This window comes from Melopsittacus undulatus, chromosome 15 (assembly GCF_012275295.1).
Source record: "Melopsittacus undulatus isolate bMelUnd1 chromosome 15, bMelUnd1.mat.Z, whole genome shotgun sequence".
Lineage (NCBI taxonomy): Eukaryota > Metazoa > Chordata > Aves > Psittaciformes > Psittaculidae > Melopsittacus > Melopsittacus undulatus.
Window position 1 is genome coordinate 2,607,375 of NC_047541.1, and position 17,343 is coordinate 2,624,717.

The window sequence follows — 17,343 nt, forward strand, 5'->3', positions numbered from 1 at the left end:
TCTGCTGGTGCTGCTCCATCCTCCGTGGCTGTTTCAGCATCCTCCGGTATACCTGCAGGCTCCTGATCACCAGCACCGGCCCTGGAGCGGGGCACAAGCGAGGGTCTCATGGTGCTGGGTGCAGGAGCAATGGGGCAGCCCCATGGGGTTTGGGCACTCACGTGCGGAAGAGCAGGTTGTGCAGCCCTGGGGACAGACAGACAGACAGACATGAGGTGTGTGTGCCATGGTCCCCATGATCCCCCCAGCACCCAGCACTCACATGGGAGGGTGTCCCGGTGGCGGGCGATGCAGTGCACGGCCAGCAGTGATGCTGCAGTGGCCACCAGCATCCCCACCACCGCTGCCCCTGTCACCGCCGGGTAGGCCTCAAAGGGGGGCTCAGCTGAAACAGAGCAGAGGAGAGGGGGGAATGTGGCAGGAGCAGCCTGGGAAGGCCAAGGAATGCGGTCGCCTGAGCCTGTTCACTCTGACACCTACTGACAGCCACTCGCTTTGCTCCTCGGCTCCACCAGGCTGCAACCATCGCCCATCTCCAACCCTGCTCTGCCCCACGGAGCAGCCCCCCAGCCCCCTTCACCTGGCGTCTGCACCTCGGAGGGGTGCCCGGCCGTGCGGTGGTTGACAGCCAGGATGCGGAAGGCATAGACCACAGCCGGGTCCAGCCCCCCGAGGCGCCGGTCACGCGAGTGGGGCTCGATGTCACCGGCGGCTGTTTCCCAGGGCCCGGCCGCCTGCCGGGGGGGTCTCTTGGTTGGACGTCGCTGCACGACGAAGCCGGTGAGATTCCCGGTGCCCTGTGTCCTCCACTCCAGCCGCACCTCGGTGCGTGCCCTGGTGTACCGCAGCCGGCTGATGGTGACGTTGGGGGGGGCAGGGTACCCTGCAGGGACATAGTTCCCTATGGAAAGGGGTTGACATCCCCCCCCCCAACCCCACTGCCGCATCCCAGGGCTCACGTTCCACACGGAGGTGCACGGGGAGGCTGGCGGTGCCCACGGCATTGGCTGCGGTGCAGCGGTAGATCCCACTGTCCCCCGGCCACTCTGCATCGTGGATGGTGAGGTTGAGCCACGCTTCTCCCTGCTCCAAGTGGTACTTGGCCAGCCCCGTGGTCACCTCCTGCTCCTTTGGGTTGTACCAGGCCATGCTGGCACCCAGGTTGGTGCCGGTGCCACCTTGCCGGCATGCCAACCGCACCACACTGCCCTCCAGCACCACCACCTCGCTCCTTGCCACCTCCAGCTCGGGGATGTCTGCTTGGTGATAAGATGGGATGGCACCAGGAGGGATGTGGCACCCAGCAGTGAACAGGGCACCTGGGGATGGCTCCGGCTTACCCAGGCGCAGGCGGCACTCGGTGCCAGTGGCCTGAAGCGGGTGTGTGGCCATGCAGATGTAATCCTGCCCCCCCAGCCTGCTGCTGGTGCTCAGCACCACAACGGTGGTGGATGGTGCGGGGTCACCCAGCGCCTGTCCTGCACCATCCCACCAGCGCAGGGTGATGGGGGGTGTCCCCCCCTCCCACTGGCACCGCAGCATCACGAACTCATCCCCCTTGGTGGCTGCTGCCGCGCAGGAGGGGCCACCAGCCGGGATCCCTGCGGAAGGAAGAGGTGTTGGGATGGGGACTTCAATCTGTGCCCCCCCTAAAGAGATCACCTCCAAAGCATGAGGGGCTCTGGGCTGTGGAGCAGGAGGTCCCAGCATCGCCTTGGGGTGCCACATCCCAGCATCGCAGGGCTCACCATGGCTTTGTGATGCTGGGGGGGCACAGGGAGGGTCTGTGGGGCACTCACACAGGGTGGTCCCGCAGGCAGCCCCCTGCAGCAGTGCAGGGTGCGAGGCCAGGCAGGAGAAGGCGCTGCCATTCCTGGTGGCCGACCCCGGTTGGATGCTGGTGGCCATGGAAAAGCTGCTCCCCATCACCCCCTGCTCTTCCTCCTCCTCCTCCTCGGGGCCCACCCAGCGCAGCCGTGCCGGGGGGAACCCCCCCAGCCAGCGGCATCGCAGCGCCACGTCCTGCATGTCCCCGGTGGCCAGTGCAGAGCAGCTTGGGCTCCCGGCTGGTGGATCTGCAGGAGACCACCAGTGCTGAGGGGGGGTCCACATCATGTCCCCCCCACCCCAAATCACCCCTTGCACCCACATCCTCACCGGGGAAGCCGCCTTGGTCCATCTCACCCCCCTGGGGGTTACTTACAGTAGACGGTGAGGACGATGGTGGCCTGGGTGCGGGTTTGGAGATGGGTGTTCTCAGCCAGGCAGGTGTAGGTGCCAGCCTGGCTGCGGGTGATGGCAGCGAGGACGTAGGTCTGGCCAACATGGACCTGGGAGCCGTTGTGGAGCCAGACGTAGCGGCTGGGAGGGTTGGATGGAGCCAGGCAGCTCAGCACCACATCCTCACGCTCCCCTGCAGAGAAGCTGCCCTGCTCCGGGCTGAAGGGCTCCACACTGATGGCCGGCTCATCGGGACCGTCTGCAGGGACACAGGTGCTTGGTGGCCATGGCCATATTGCAGTGGCCACGGAGGCATCCCAGTGCTTATGGCCATGGCCGCACCATGAGTGCACCATAGCCATGCCAGCACCACACCGCTGCACTCACAGACGATGTCCAGGTAGACAGGCTCGCTGGTGCGGTTGTTGACCTCGTTGCGTGCGGTGCAGATGTACCACCCGGCATGGCTGCGGTTGGCAGGCACCAGACTCAGCTCCTCCCCGGAGCCCCCCAGCCCCATAGGGGACACAGAGGGTCCCCCCCGTGGCTGTCGGTGCTGCCAGGAGAAGCTGAGCGGCTCCGTCCCCTCCCGCACGGCACACGTCAGGGCCACCGGTGTCCCCTCTGCCGCTGCTGCCGCCGTCGGCCGGATGAAGGGCTTGGACACGGGCACTGCAGGCACCGAGCGGTGAGAGGCCCTCCTGTGATCCCACATCCCCACTGTCCCACTCAGAGGTGAGCCTTCAAAGGGTGAAGTGGCTGGTGAGGTGTGGTTGTGGCTACTGGGGCAGCTGGTGACAGCATCTGTGGGCTACTGAGATGTGGTGGGCATGGGCATGGCCGGGTGTCTATGTGTGCGCTAATGGGGGCAGTTATGGGTTGGACCAATAATGGGTTGGCCAGGGCAAGGAGATGGGGATGACTACATTGGCTGGTTGGGTACTTGGTTGGCTAGTGGGGTGCTGTGCTGGCTAGTGGGACTCTATATTGGCGTGTGAGGCTCTACACTGGCAGTGGCAGACCCCATGTGCTCCATCAGCCCAGCCACACTCTGCAGTGCCCCGTGCCTTACCCAGGACACGCAGCAGGACAGCACCATATCCCACCCGGAGCCGGCTGTGCTCCGGGAACAGCCCCTGGCACAGGAAGCGGCCCCGGGCACCCGCTCGCAGCTCCCGCAGCTCCAGGGTCCCATTGCGCAGTGACACCCGGCCCAGGGCACCGGTACCGGGGGCCAGCACCACGTCCCGGCCCGAGCCCACGGCCACAGCCCGCGGGGGCCCCATGCCCCCCGCCACGAAGCTCCAGAAGACCACGGCCGGTGGGGCCCGTGCTGGGGGTCCGCAGCTCAGCTCCACTGCCCGGCCCCGTACCCCTGTTACCATCTGCTCCTCGTAGGCTGCCTCACCTGCAGACAGCGGCTGCCCTGGGATGCACTCAGAGTCAGCCTGGCTCTGCTCCGCATGGATATGGGGTGGGATGGGGGGGGTCTTTTGGCTACTCACCCCCTGCCAGCACCGGCAGCAGGCACAGGATCCAGGGGCCCGTCCATGGTGCATGGCGGAGCTCCATGGCGCCATGTCCGATGCTGAAGCAGGGCTGCGCTCTCCGCCCCGACCTCCTCTCCAGTTACTCGGGGGTAATTAGGCCCAGCCCTGATTAACTGTTAATTATTGATAACCAGCCTGGGCATGGGCTGGGGGATCTACTGCTGCAATCTCAGGCTGAGAACGGGAGCGCTCACTGCAGGAATGGCAGCAAAGCCCCTTTCCCCTGCAGGGAAAACCTATCCCTACCCCATGTCCCTAATGTGTTCTTGGATAAAGGAGAAGGAAACCTGCTTTTCCCCCCTTTTTGATCAAAGCCACAGGGTTTGGAGCCGGGGAAGCCGGTGCCAGGCGTTGAGCATGGTTTGATATTACATCTCCTGCTGTTCAGCTCGCCCCAGCCCATCAAACATTCATCGCTGTAACGCAATGCTGGAGGGATGGAGCATCCCACGGGAAGATTTTGGGGGACAGAGGAGCCTGCTACGGCCCATCCCTAACGTTGGTATCCATGTATGTATTCGGGTGTTGGTGTGGGATGAGGCCTGGGAATTAGATTCAATGCGGATGGTGGCAGCAGATCCCTGCTGCCATCTAGGGGCAAGTGATGGGTTTTAAGGGATTTCTTGGCTGGTTCATGGAACCATCAAATCGTTCAGGTTGGAACTGGCCCCATCTGAGCCCTGGAGAGCACCACGTGTGACTGGCCACCAACTGAAATGAACTCTGTTCACTACCACGCTCTGGGTCCGGCCATCCAGCAAAGAGAATCACGGAATGGTTTGTGTTGGAAGGGACCTTAAAGCATGACCAGTTCTAACCCCTGCCACGGGCAGGGACCCCTTCCACTGGAGCAGCTGCTCCAAGCCCCTGTGTCCAACCTGGCCTTGAGCACTGCCAGGGATGGGGCAGCCACAGCTTCTCTGGGCACCCAGTGCCAGCGCCTCAGCACCCTCACAGTGGAAAAAGCCCCTCTCCAGTTTCCTGCAGCCCCTTTAGGCACTGGAGCTGCTCTCAGGTCTCCCCAGAGCACAGCAGAGTTCTGGGCTCAAGCACTCACTGAAGCTGGGTCATGGGGAGCTGCTCCTCACCCAACCCCAAGTCCTTCTCCCCAGGCTGCTCAATCCAGTCTCCCTCAGCCCGTGTGTGTGCTGGGGATTACCCTGGCACAGGGACAGGACCTTGCACTTCGCCTTGTTGATCATCAGGTTCACACATTCCCACCCCTCTGGCCTGTCCAGGTCCCTCTGGATCCCATCCCATCCTTCTAGTGCATCAACCACACCACCCACCTTGGTGGAACCCCTGTGCTCCAATGCAGAGCGCAGCTTCCAGTGGAAGACTGGAGTTTGCCACTTCCCTGCCCTCTAGACCCAGTTTTGAGGAGCATCATCCAGTGCTGAGCCTCTCAGGGGATCAAATCCACCAAGACCCAGCTCTGAGAACCGCAGAACTACACCAACAAACAAAACCAAGGACAACAGTGGCTGTAACTGCACTGTTTTCTCAAGCATCAAAACAAAACCAAACAGCTTCAGGGAATTCCCAGAGAACTGGGGAACTGTTTTCCCAGCAACTTTGCCTTGCTCAGAACCAAAACTAGGAATTGGTGAGTTTTCCTCACTCAGTTTTTAAGCTTCTCCATCTCGTCCATGTCGCGCGGGTCCAGCTGCTTGATCTTGGTCTCTGTAGGAAAACAGAAACAAAACGTGTCAAAGCTTGGGGAAATGGGGCCCAGCGAGGGCAGGAGCTGGCATTTGCACTGCCTGCATGCACCGTGGGCTGGGAAGCTCCCACCGCTGGGAATTCCATGGTGCAGATCAAGGGTGGCTGCTGCGGAAGCGAGAGGCAGCCCAAGCAAGAGGCAGCAGCTCAGGTGAGCTTTGAGGCTCTGCTCCCACCTCCGAGGCGATGTCGGATGGGAAGAGGGTCGTTGTCCTTATAGGGCCGGCCGCAGCCCCAAGTCACAAGGTCAAAAAAGCAGACAGGAGCTCATCCACTTGGATTTCCATCCCATGCTGGGCTCCTCTGGCCAATTCCATGGTTGGACTCGGCCTCCTTGGTATTCCAGCTGCAGTTATCCAGTGCTTCTGCTGCTTGGAAAAGCCTTTGCCGGAGTGTCTGGCTCACGTGTGCCCTGCCAGGCTCTGCCATGGGCTCCTTTAGGGTTTGGATTTAAAGGACAAGCTGTTGGGACAGTTGGGTAGCACTGAGGAGGGGACGTGGTTTTCCACACACCAAAAGGTTTTGATAACCTGCTTATCCCTAAAAATCACAGGGAAAACACACCAGGATTTGAAAAGCCACCAGTGCAGCCACAGCATTTTGCACATGCCATGAAAAACCCCCTTGATATTCCCAAGTGGAATCTATTTCCACTCAGGAAAGACTCAGGCACCATTTCAGCTGCCAGCTTCAATACTGCAGCATGGACACCACATGCCTGGGATGCGGTTCTGCCAGGTAAGGGCAGATAAAATGCCTGAAGGAGGAAAAAGAAGCGATGCTGAGGCATCCTGGCTATGTGCAACATCCCTCTCAAGTCACACACAACTTCCTTGGTTGGTTGTCTGGGAATGTCGCTGCAAGGGAGGAAAAATCCCAACCCTAGAAGGTCAATGGGCTAAAGGAGCAGCCCAGCAAGGTCCACGTGAGCTGGGAAACATGCTGGAGGGGGGATCCAATCCCCAAACCACCCCAGGACAGGTGGGGATGGGCAGATACTTACGGAAATGCTCCTCTATCATCTCCACGAGTGCCACATCCTGGCTCTCCACCATGCTGAAGGCGATGCCGCTCTTCCCGAAGCGCCCCGTGCGCCCAATGCGGTGCAGGTAGGTCTCGAAGTCAGGCTCTCCCTGCAGGTTGGTGGGGAGGCTGAAGTTCACCACAATGGTGACCTGCTGCACGTCGATGCCTGGAAGAGGACAGAGGGAAGGATCACCTCATCCTGTGGGATGAAGAACCGGAGGTGAGTGAGGGGCATGGGATTTGGGGTACCTCTGGCGCAGACATTGGTGGCGATGAGGACCTTCTCCTTCCCGCTGCGGAAGCGCTGGATGACATTGGCACGATGGGCAACCGTCAGCTCTGCTGTCAGGATGGCAACCTGGTGTCCATCCTGGGTCATGGCCACTGCCAGCCAGTCAGCACTCCTCCGTGTCTGGGAGAGGCAGGATGACATGGGATGAGGTGCTGTTGTGGCTTTTCCATCACTCTCAGAACACACTCCACCAATATTCTCCTATCCCAAGTCCCCTGCTCCTTCCAGGGAGCTCCTGGTGCTTCCCAACACCTCGAATAAGGCAAAATATGATGTGGACAACCTCAAAGCCTCTGTCAGGACACACTTTGAGGGCAAGGACATGCAGTGTGCTTGTGTCACACATGGACCTCCCCGTGCTCCAAGGTGCTTTACCTGGCAGAAGATCATGGCCTGTCCGATGGTGATGCTGCCATAGATGTTGCAGAGAGCTTCGTACTTCTCCTCCCTGCTCCTGCACACGAAGAAGTACTGCCGGATGTTGCTGAGGGTGAGCTCGTCCTCCCGCAGCATTATCATGATGGGGTTGGAGACGATTCTCTCAGCGAACTCCCGCACGGTTGCCTTGAAGGTGGCCGAGAACAGCAGCATCTGGCAGCTCTTGGGGAGAGCCCTGGGGAGAAGGAGAAGGAATTGTCAGCCTGGCACCTGGATGGACCCATTAGAAGGAGGGGAGAAGGTAATTTAAAGTGATTTTGTGTCGCTGTAAAGGCTCAGAGGAAAGGGAATTGTGATAAACGTCTTGCTGACTGTCCAATGGACACAGGTTTACAGAGCCACATCCCTGGACTAAGCTAAGCAAACCCCTTCTGCATCAGGGGGATGCTTCAGCTCATCTTGGGAGATGAATTCTCCCTCACTTCCCTCAAAGAGGGTTAAATCCATCCGGAACACCCACCTCTGGATGCGGATGCTCTGACCGGCGAGGCCCTGCGTGTCGATCATGATGTCGGCTTCATCCAGCACGAAGAGGGTGATCTTCTTCAGGTCCACAACCTTCTGCTTGAAACACCAATCCAGCATCGTTCCTGGCGTCCCGATGATGATCTGCTCCTTTAGCACAGTGCCCTGAGGCACTGCCAGAGAGGAAATGACACCAGGTCTCTCCCTCAGCTATCTTGGGGCTCCAGGAGGGGGTCCCAGTGCTCCCGTGGTGCCAGTGGCTCCAGGCAGGACTCACCTCGGTTCCCCCGCACTGCGTACGTCAGCCTGATGTCGGCACAAAACCGTCCGATGCTCTCCATCACGTTCCCGATCTGCAGCGCCAGCTCGTAGGTGGGAGCCAAGCAGAGGCACTTGGGGGGAAAGAAAGAGATCTCAGACCAGAAATGCTTTGTTTAAAAGCCAAGGATACTCCCAGGATGGGATACAACAGGCAGACACGAGGGGCAAACAGGAAAATCCTACACTGCAACACCTGAAAGTGCAGGGGGATTGGGAGTTGATCAGATTTGAGGTCAGGGAGCTGGGAACATGGCCCAGCTGCAGAGACACAGACAGAAAGGAATCAATGTAACTGGTTCGGGGGGGGATACTGGTCTCCTGAAAGGTGGTGCAGCTCATTTCCATGCTCAGCTTTAAATCAACATCTCCCCGTACACTGCAGATGAGAGGTCCCAAATGGCAACAGCCTGCTGGCACAGCATGTTCTGCACGCAGGGAGGTCACCAGGGATCACGGGGGTGTTTAAACCACCAGAAGCTTCTCCATTTGCTTTTCCAAGTTTAAATTCCAAGCTAACGCCTGGCTTAAGCTATCAAGAAGTGCCTCCTTTCAGCAGGCACCATGCCTTCTGTCCTACCTGCTGCTGAAATGGGACCTGTGGGTTCATCATCCCCTTCCAGTGGATAAAATCACATGGAAGCAGGGACAAACCCCTGGGATCTGCCCCCAGGCAGCACTTCAGGGCTTGGGCAAACCCTCCTGCATCAGCTTTCCCTTTCCCTACATTACCTGCGGGTATTTCTCGGTGGCATTAACTCTGCTCAGCATGGCCAAGACAAAAGCTGCTGTTTTCCCTGTCCCTGACTGGCTCTGGGCAATCAGATTTTGGGGCCTGCAAGGCAAAGATGGCTTAGAGGAGCGCAAGGGTTGGGGTGCCTCGAGGTAGATGGGGTTCACCATAGGGCATTGCTACTCACGGGTATGCCAGCATCATCGGCAGAGCTGTCTCCTGGATTTTGGATGGTCTGTTGAAGCCCATCATGTAAATTCCCTTCAAAAGCTCCTTTTTCCTGTGAAAACACCAGAAAACCCATCAGAAACAGTCAGTCTGGGAGTGCTGGTGACTCTTTACCGGGGGGGGGGGCACACACACTCACAGGGGCAGCTCCTCGAAGGATCTGATGGAGTAGAGTGGTGAGTTGGGGTCCCGCTGCAGGATCTCTACATCGTGGCAGGACTCCACCAGGGATGTGCGGATCAGCTTGTTCAGCAGCGAGGTTTCGGCTGGCAGCACTGGAAACGGCAGGGATTCATTAAAGGGGAGTGTTGTTTAGTGCCTGATGAGGGGATGGAGGGCACCCTCGGTACATTGCAGGTGACACCAGCCCGGGTGGCAGTGTTGACCTGCCGGCGGGCAGGAGGCTCTGCAGACGGACCCGGCTAGGCTGTGCCCAACGGGATGGGGTTTCCCAAGGCAAAGTGCATTGGGGCCACAACCACCCCATGCACAGCTCCCAGATCCCTTCCCTCCCATCCAGGGCTCGGGCTGTGTCCGCTCTGGGGACCCCAACACCGCTGCGGTGCATGGCTCCCCCCGCTGCCCACACTTCACCTTCCTCCTGCTCCTCCTCTTCCTCCTCTTCACCCTTCTCCTCATCGCCCCGTCCACCTGTGGGAGGAGAAGCGGGGTTGAGGCGGGCGGAGCGGCCGGGCCCTCCCCGAGGCGGGGCCGGGGCTCACCGCGGCGGCGCACGAAGGGGTCCCGGCAGCGCTGAAGGCTGTAGGGCGAGGGCCGGTGCCGGGACCCGGCGGTGGAGCCCGGGGTGAAGCCGCAGGGAAGCGGCAGCAGCCCCGGAGGAGCGGCGCGGCCCAGCCCGGCCCCGCTGCTGTCCCCGGCCTCCGCCATGGCGCCCGCCCCCTACCGCTGCTAAGGGCGGCCGCGCGGAGAAGAGCGCCCCCTGGCGGGCGGGAGGAGCGCGGAGGGGACCGGACGGGGCGGGCGCTTCCGGGGCAGCGGCTCCGCAGGTAGGAGAGGGGTTGGGGGCCCCAGGGGTGATGGGGTCGGGGGGAGAGGGGGTTCAGGAGGTCCATGGGGTGATGGGGGCACAGACGGACCCATGGAGGGGGGGGAAATGGGGCGCTGGGGACAGGGGGCCCGTAAGGTGGTGGCACTGTTCCCCATAGGGTGTTGCGAGGGTCCCCGGGGGACTGGGGACAAGGACCCTATAGGGTCCAGGACAGGACCCCCGTAGGGTGCCAGCGCTGCTCCCACAGGGGGTTTCTGGGGATCCCTGGGGGGCTGGAGGAGCAGGGACAGTGTAGGGTGGTGGCACTCTCCCCAGGATTGTGGGGGGGATTCCCTGGAGTGCTGGAAGAGCAGGGACCCCATAGGGTGGGGGACAGGGACCACAGGGGGTGCCAGCACTGCTCCCCACAGCATTTGGGGGGTTCCTAGGGCGCTGGAGGAGCATGGACCTGGTGGAGTGGTGCTGTTCCTCATAAGGTTTTGGGTGCCAAAGGAGCAGGGACCCTGTAGGGTGGTGGCAGTGTCCCCCATAAGGCTTTGGGGGACCCCTGGGTGCTGGGCACAGCCACCCCTCCATCTGGGGGTTCCCCAGGGCACTGGAGCATGGGGTGCCAGAACTCCCCACTGTGGGGTGACAGCAGGGTGTCCCTCATCCCCCACCCCAGAGGAGGCTTTAGGGACCTGACATGGGGCTCCCATTCTCACCTGCTTCCCATCCTTCCCATGCCCTCTTCCAGCCATTCCCCTGAGGTTTTGGGGACCTCTACTGCACAAATCACCAAACTTCTGGAACTATGGGGGGGAACCAGGAAAATCATGAGGATAATGTTGGGTTTAATTCCCCCTAAAATGTATTTTAATAACAAAGTGGGGCCAAGTGAGACACAAAGATGAGCCTGGAATAACAGATATAGGCTGAGGGGGTGAGGAAATGTCCCTAATTAACCCACAGGACAATAAGGAATCTTTCCACACACTTTATTAAAGATGTTGCCAGAAATAAAACCTCACATGAGAATCCAGGAGCACTCAAATCCCAAAGATCCTTACATCCTGATTCCTAATGCCCCGAACCTGAACTCGTGAGGAAGCTTTTCCCTCTGCACCAGGTGAAGTTTTAATACCAGGATTTAACCCTCTAGAAAGGCATTAAAAAAAGGGAGATTTCCCAAATGATCAAGGCTCAGAGGTATCCGTATGGAGAGGGCCTAGGTGGAGGTGGCTTTCCTGGGAATGAGGCCATTGGCCAGGTCCCAGCGTACTTCCCAGCGCAGGGCAGCTCTCTTCTTCTCAGTGGGCACTGTGTAGGTGTTGGGGACATAGAGGTGTTGTGGTGGCTTCTCGGGAAGCTCGGCCTTGCAGAGCATCTGCTCCCGGATGCTCCAGCGCAGTTCCTGCCGTTGATCCTCTCCTGGGATCCGGAACTTCTCCCATTCTCTTTTATACTCAAGGTATTTGGCCACTCGGTCGGTTTTGCCCCTGTTCCGTCCCAGCGGCTCGAGCCGTGGTGGGATGAAGGATTTGGGTTGTCCCGCTGTGTACTGAGAAACAGGAGAGCTCCTGCTCCTGAAATCCCCAAGGAGAAAGGGAGAGCTGTCCAGAGGGAGCCACTGGCACAGAGATCCATCGTGGGAGCTGCTGCTGGTCTCAATCTCCCCCTCAGAGATGCTGTCATTTGGCTCAGACAATTCCTGCCTGGGGCTCCAAACCTCGGGATCGCTCTCAGGCTCACTGGGCACCGACTCGTCAGACACCTCCACTCCCCCATCGGGTCTGTGCCTCAGCACCTTCCTTTTCATGACCAGCCTCCTGGCTCCTCTCTGCTCCTTGGAACATCGAAGAAAGCCTGGCTGTGTTCCCATAGTGAGGGAGGCATCGACATAGGGATCGTGGTAGGGGTGTGCCCGCTGCTCACTGCCTCCATGCTGGGGGTACTGCGCTGCAGCCGGTGGCTTCTCAGCATCCAGAGTGGTCCATTCATACCTGTCTGCTCCCATTGTATCCATGATTTTCACCAGATTGGGTGGATTCTGCAAAGAAACAGTAAACCAGAGTTAATTCCTTGAAGACTTGGAGCTGAAGACATAAAGTGGGCTCTGACACGCAACTGCTGAATCTCCTGCTGCCAGCAGAAGGCTCTTCACCTACAGCAGTGCAGATATAAACACCCCCCCATGCACAAGGAAACCCCCAAATTCCAGCTTGGAAACAGCACTGAAATTAATTCAGTGATATATAAGGTACTAACAGGATGATGGACAAGCCCAGGGTGGATTCAGTTTGCTGTGTAATAGATTTTCCCCTCGTACCTGCTCTTAAAAACATGGAATTGAGTCATGATTTAATCCAGGGATGGCCAAGAAGATTTTACTCCCACAGAAGAAAAGGCTCACTGCAGCCCAAAGGCTGAGTGTGATTATGGTATTCCTCAGGAGCTGTGCTGGAAAGGGATCTGGAGACAGATTCCAGTCGTGACACAGGTTTAGGATGACTGGTTTGGAAAAGAGAGAAGGAAAACTCCAGTTTGAAGCGTGCTGTTATGAAATGCTGGAGCAGATGGTGTGGTGAGATGAGTGGCAGGTGTTAGCGAGCTGTCTGGTGTGGTGGTGCTGGCTCAGCGTGCTGGGGAGTGGAAAAGGCTCCACCATGGTGTGGATAGCACAAAGCCAGCTGGGAATGCCGGATCCCATAGAACACTGAGAGGTTAAAGCAGTAAGTTATTCCATGGTAATGATTATTTCAGAGAGCAAAGTTACAGATGTGATAAAGCCACATAAAAATGTGATTTCCTTCTTTGCAGAGCTCGAGGAGCCCCCGGGAGCTACTGAAGGCTCCAGGACTATGGCCGAGAGGAGCACAGCTGCTGACCAGGAGCGACTCTTGAGAAGGGTGCAGGAGCTGGAAGAGGAGGTGAGGAGGCTGCGGGAGAAGCTGCGAGAGGATGAGGAGGGCACTGGGAAACAAGAGGCTCCATCAGTCCCCGGGAAGAGCAAGAAACGCCAACAACGGCCATTTGATTTCGGAGCCTACGGCCGCAGACACGTGGCACTGAAGATCTCCTACCTGGGCTGGGGCTACCAGGGCTTTGCCAGCCAGGAGAACACCACCAACACCATCGAGGAGAAGCTCTTTGAAGCCTTGAAGAAGACACGGCTGGTAGATGACAGACAGACATCCAACTACCACCGCTGCGGGAGGACGGACAAAGGAGTCAGTGCGTTTGGACAGGTCAGGATCCCCCCTGCTGGGGCTTTTCCTGGGTTTCTGGCCTCCTATGGGATTCATGTCTTCTGTGATAAGCCAAGACATGGCTTGGATTTCTTTTTCTTTAAAGCCAGAAGCTTTAAAATCTAAAAGTGACCCTGGTGCTGGCTTCCTGCACAGAGGATGGTGATTTTTGACCCTCAGAGTGTTTATTAGTATTATTTTTTCTCAGGGCTGTTTTAAGAGGATGAAACATGGGTTTCAGGCTGCAGCTTCCCAACAGCCAAGAAAGGGAAGATGCCCCTTCCTTGCAGAGCCCTGGCAGCTGATTTAACTGGCTCACCCTAACAAAAAATGAAATAGAATCCAAGAATTGGATCTCTTCCTGTGGAGTCAGCAGCCCAATTCCTGCGCAGAAGGGTCTGGGGGTAGCTGGAGCGGAAGGGAGCGTGGGAGCAGGAGAGAGTGAAGCGATGGCTTCGCCGCCAGGCCAGTCTCTCCTTCCCTCCTGGCTTGGGAATTGGAGCCAGCTCAGCTTTTGCTTCAGATGGGCTGTCTGCTCTCCTTCATGGGATGAGCCACATGGAATAGGGCAGGGGCCGGCTTTCCTTGTGCTGTTTGAAGCATGCAAGAACCTGCAGTGTTCATTAACTTGCTCCCACAGCAGGTTTCCCAGGCAGCCAGGCTGTTAGTGCCTTAAACCATCACCTCCAGCCAAAAAAAAAATAGGTGAAATAATAAAAAAGCACATTATATCCAAAAACCAGGGCCTAAAGTTGAAGCAGTTTTGAGCTACGTAGGCCGCCTGCAAGTTTCTGTGTTATTAAAGGAATCTGTAGCATCTGCTGGGAACCTGAGCAGAGGCAGCTCTTCCCGCAGGAAGGAGTGGGGAGATGGCCCCATTTGAGACACCTTCCTCTGGAGGAGATCCTGAATTTATTTCACAGTGGTGTAGGAAGACTTGGCTCCCCAGAATACACCCATCTGCCATTTCATGCTGGCATTCCTCGTTTTGCAGGTGATCTCCCTCGATCTCCGCTCCAACCTGCTGCAGGGGCAGAAGCTCAATGGCCACAGGGGTGCCTCAGAAGGGAGAAGCGAGGAGGAGCTCCGCTACACCCATATTCTGAACAGGGTGCTCCCACCCGACATCAGGGTGCTGGCCTGGGCCCCTGTGGAACCTGAATTCAGTGCCAGGTTCAGCTGCCTGAAGAGGACCTACCGGTACTTCTTCCCCTGCGCCAACCTGGACGTGGAGCTCATGCACACAGCAGCCCAGAGGTACGTGGGGACGCATGACTTCCGTAACCTCTGCAAAATGGACGTTGCCAATGGGGTGGTGAACTTCCAGAGGACGATCCTGAGTGCTGGAGTGACATGGGTTGAAGGAGGAGGAGGAACAGGCCCGCAGGATCCCTTCCATCTGTGCCAGTTTGAGGTGACAGGCCAAGCATTCCTCTATCACCAAGTGCGCTGCATGATGGCCATCCTCTTCCTCATCGGCCAGGGGATGGAGAGCCCAGAGGTCATCGATGAGCTGCTGGATGTGGAGAAGAACCCTCAAAAGCCACAGTACAGGTATGGGAAGCTTGGGAAAACTTGCTGGGCTGCTTCTCGAGGCAATGGCTGTGTGTGAAGTGCTACTGGCAAGGCAATTCTCTGCCAGCCTGCGAAGCAGTCTCTCACAATATGGAAGCAAGCTGCCAGCGGCCTCTCCGGGAGGTATCCATGAGGATCTCAGTTTTGTTGCTCTCAGACAAACTTTATGGCTTTAGTCCATGGTATTTGGTAAAAGATAATTCAGTTCTTAAAGGCAAAGGGAGTTCTGTAAAAGACAGGGCTGCTTTTGGCAGAGGGCAGGGTGTTGTGTGAGCATTTTCTGTCACAGATCCCTCCAGACAGTGACAGCTAACACTTCCCTCCTCTTCCCCAGCATGGCAGTAGAGTTCCCTCTCGTCCTGTATGACTGTGAGTTTGAGAACATTCAGTGGCTCTACGACCAGGAGGTCCAGGAGTTCAATGTCACACATCTGCAGCAGCTCTGGGCCAGCCACGCCGTCAAAACCCAAGTGCTGCGCAGCATGTTGCAGGGGTTAGATGCTGCTCCTGTGGCTACAGGCAAAGGTAAGGGATGGGTTTGTGGCAGTATCTGGGTCAGGGCAATCCCAGGCACAGTTTTGGTGGAGAAGTGGTTCAGAGCAGCACTGAGAAGGACTTCGAGGTGTTGGTGGATGAGAAGTTCCCCATGACCCAGCTTCAGTGTTTGAGTTGGGAACATCCCAGCTGCTGGGCTGCACCCCAGAGCGTGAGCAGCAGCTCAGGGAGGGGATCCTGCCCCTCTGCTGTGCTCTGGGGAGCCCCCCCTGCAGCCCTGATCCAGCTCTGGGGCAGCAGCACAAGAGGGACCTGGAGCTGTTGGAGCGAGGCCAGAGGAGGCCATGGAGCTGCTGCGAGGGCTGAAGCAGCTCTGCTCTGGAGCCAGGCTGGGAGAGCTGGGCTGGGGCAGCCTGGACAAGAGAAGGGTCCTTAAGGGGAGACCTGAGAGCAGCTCCAGAGCCTAAAGGGGCTGCAGGAAAGCTGGAGAGGGGCTTGGGACAAGGGCCTGTAGGGACAGGACAAGGGGAATGGCTTGAACCTGCCCAAGAGAGGGGAGACTGAGCTGAGCCCTTAGGCAGAAGCTCTTCCCCGTGAGGGTGCTGAGGCGCTGGCACAGGGTGCCCAGAGCTGTGGCTGCCCCATCCCTGGCAGTGCTCAAGGCCAGGTTGGACACAGGGGCTTGGAGCAGCTGCTCCAGTGGAAGGTGCCCCTGCCTGTGGCAGGGGTTGGAGCTGGATGAGCTTTAAGGTCCCTTTCAACACAAACCATTCCATGATTCTGTGAATATCATGGTATTACAGAGGGATGGGGTTTGAAGATGGACAGGAAGAGGGATTTAAGTAGATAGTTGAAACCATGGGTGTTGTTTTCATTGCATCCCAGGTGAGGAGAGCAGCAGCACCATCCTCTGGGCAGCCCGGCAGCCCCCTCTCTGCCGCCAGGCCAGTGGCTTTGTGGAAGGTGTCCGAGCCCGCACGTACAAGCCTTTGCTGTCCCGCCCCAAGTGCGAGGGGCTGGAGGCTCGTATCCAGCACTTCGTGCAGAGGGGCCGCATCCAGTCCCCCCTCGGGCTGGAGCTGGAGGGGGACAGGGACCAGCAGCCCCCCGAGAGCAAGAGGAGCCACAGCAGGGATGTCCAAGAGCAGGCTCCCAAGCGGGTCTGCGTGGATATGGAGTGATGGTGACGGGTCCCCTCAGCAAGAGGGCATCTCAGCCCTTCGCCTTTTCATACAATTGGTTAAAATATGCCATTTTCTAGTGCTATTTTTATAAATATCAAGTAAAGCCACATCTGTGTGTGTCTGTTTCTGGGCTCCTCAGTGCAAGAAAGACAAGGAGCTGCTGGAGAGGGCCCAGCAGAGACCACAGGGATGCTCAGGGGTCTGGAGCAGCTCTCCGATGAGGAGAGATTGCAGGAGCTCCTGGGGAAGAGCAGCCTGACGGGGGATCTCATCAATGCAGATCAATAGCTCCAGGGTGGGTGCCAGCAGGATGGTGCCAGACTGTTCCCAGTGGTCCCCAGTGACAGGATGAGAAGCAACTGCCATAAACTGAAACAAACCAAGTTTCACCTCAAGGAAGAACTTCTTCCCGCTGGGAGTGTCAGCGCACTGAACAGGCTGCCCAGGGTGGGTTTAAACCCCCTCTATGGAGACATCTAAATCCCACCAAGGACACGCTCTTGTGTGGCCTCGGATTTCGTGATCTCCAGAGGGCTCTTCACGCCTAAGGGCTCTGTGGAATGCGGCTGTGGGGGAATGGAGGTGCCTCAGCCCCTCACAACACTCACACCAACGGGGCGACCCCAGCCCGGCCCCCGCGGTACCTGTGAGGGCTCAGCCGCTCCCGTCCTCCGCAACCGTTACCGGCAACAACCGCCGCCGCGCTTCAAACCGCCGGAGTGAGGCCGCCCTGCTCAGCGACACCATTGGGCGGCACAGCTGTCGCTCAGCTGGATGGCCCCTTCCGATTGGGCGAGCGGGATGAAGGACCGCCCCCGAACCACTGCCATTGGCTGGTAAAAAGGCGACGGAAGAAGGAGG

General features: G+C 58.4%; 4 protein-coding genes across 8 annotated transcripts; 1 reads left to right on the forward strand and 3 right to left on the reverse strand.

Moving 5' to 3' along the window:
- Positions 1–157: 157 nt before the first annotated feature.
- VSIG10L2 (V-set and immunoglobulin domain containing 10 like 2) lies at positions 158–3,792 on the reverse strand. The gene is made up of 10 exons (XM_034069618.1): positions 3,726–3,792; positions 3,293–3,646; positions 2,608–2,892; positions 2,204–2,479; positions 1,800–2,075; positions 1,341–1,601; positions 960–1,256; positions 581–883; positions 263–385; positions 158–186 (listed from the first exon to the last, which is right to left on the reverse strand). The coding sequence occupies exons 1-10, from the start codon at positions 3,790–3,792 to the stop codon at positions 158–160; spliced, it is 2,271 nt and encodes a 756-aa protein (XP_033925509.1).
- A 1,467-nt stretch (positions 3,793–5,259) lies between these two features.
- Positions 5,260–9,879, reverse strand: DDX25 (DEAD-box helicase 25). Of its 5 annotated transcripts, none has more exons than XR_004550313.1 (12): positions 9,715–9,879; positions 9,587–9,643; positions 9,132–9,267; positions 8,952–9,044; positions 8,764–8,866; positions 7,991–8,105; positions 7,709–7,886; positions 7,186–7,423; positions 6,768–6,930; positions 6,496–6,684; positions 5,669–5,927; positions 5,350–5,453 (listed from the first exon to the last, which is right to left on the reverse strand). XR_004550313.1 is itself a non-coding variant. In XM_034069525.1 (11 exons), the coding sequence occupies exons 4-11, from the start codon at positions 9,014–9,016 to the stop codon at positions 5,392–5,394; spliced, it is 1,113 nt and encodes a 370-aa protein (XP_033925416.1). In that variant the 5' UTR covers positions 9,017–9,044; positions 9,132–9,267; positions 9,587–9,643; positions 9,715–9,878; the 3' UTR covers positions 5,260–5,391. The 5 variants fall into 5 exon arrangements, 2 of the variants coding, with proteins under 2 accessions (XP_033925416.1, XP_033925415.1); XR_004550312.1 differs by having other exon boundaries at positions 5,669–5,954; XM_034069525.1 differs by lacking the exon at positions 5,669–5,927 and having other exon boundaries at positions 5,260–5,453; positions 9,715–9,878.
- Positions 9,880–10,962: 1,083 nt separating this feature from the next.
- On the reverse strand, positions 10,963–17,188 carry HYLS1 (HYLS1 centriolar and ciliogenesis associated). Its single transcript, XM_034069526.1, has 2 exons — positions 17,127–17,188; positions 10,963–12,030 (listed from the first exon to the last, which is right to left on the reverse strand). Exon 2 carries the CDS (start codon positions 12,004–12,006, stop codon positions 11,209–11,211), a length of 798 nt encoding a protein of 265 aa, XP_033925417.1. The 5' UTR covers positions 12,007–12,030; positions 17,127–17,188; the 3' UTR covers positions 10,963–11,208.
- On the forward strand, positions 12,778–16,589 carry PUS3 (pseudouridine synthase 3). The gene is made up of 4 exons (XM_005142768.3): positions 12,778–13,228; positions 14,223–14,782; positions 15,138–15,328; positions 16,184–16,589. The coding sequence occupies exons 1-4, from the start codon at positions 12,842–12,844 to the stop codon at positions 16,477–16,479; spliced, it is 1,434 nt and encodes a 477-aa protein (XP_005142825.2). The 5' UTR covers positions 12,778–12,841; the 3' UTR covers positions 16,480–16,589.
- Positions 17,189–17,343: the final 155 nt, after the last annotated feature.

Excerpts from the sequence above, each read along its gene's own strand:
- VSIG10L2 (XM_034069618.1), bottom strand. The coding sequence starts at position 3,792 with ATGGAGCTCCGCCATGCACCATGGACGGGCCCCTGGATCCTGTGCCTG. Across the intron at positions 1,602-1,799 it reads TGCCTGCGGGACCACCCTGT|GGATCCCGGCTGGTGGCCCC; the intron begins GTGAGTGCCCCA and ends TTCCTTCCGCAG. Across the intron at positions 187-262 it reads CCACCGGGACACCCTCCCAT|GGCTGCACAACCTGCTCTTC; the intron begins GTGAGTGCTGGG and ends GTCTGTCCCCAG.
- DDX25 (XM_034069524.1), bottom strand. The coding sequence starts at position 9,016 with ATGATGGGCTTCAACAGACCATCCAAAATCCAGGAGACAGCTCTGCCG. Across the intron at positions 7,887-7,990 it reads CGCAGTGCGGGGGAACCGAG|TGCCTCAGGGCACTGTGCTA; the intron begins GTGAGTCCTGCC and ends CCTCTCTGGCAG. Across the intron at positions 6,931-7,185 it reads AGGCCATGATCTTCTGCCAG|ACACGGAGGAGTGCTGACTG; the intron begins GTAAAGCACCTT and ends TGCCTCTCCCAG.
- HYLS1 (XM_034069526.1), bottom strand. The coding sequence starts at position 12,006 with ATGGATACAATGGGAGCAGACAGGTATGAATGGACCACTCTGGATGCT.
- PUS3 (XM_005142768.3), top strand. The coding sequence starts at position 12,842 with ATGGCCGAGAGGAGCACAGCTGCTGACCAGGAGCGACTCTTGAGAAGG. Across the intron at positions 14,783-15,137 it reads CCTCAAAAGCCACAGTACAG|CATGGCAGTAGAGTTCCCTC; the intron begins GTATGGGAAGCT and ends CCTCTTCCCCAG. Across the intron at positions 15,329-16,183 it reads TCCTGTGGCTACAGGCAAAG|GTGAGGAGAGCAGCAGCACC; the intron begins GTAAGGGATGGG and ends ATTGCATCCCAG.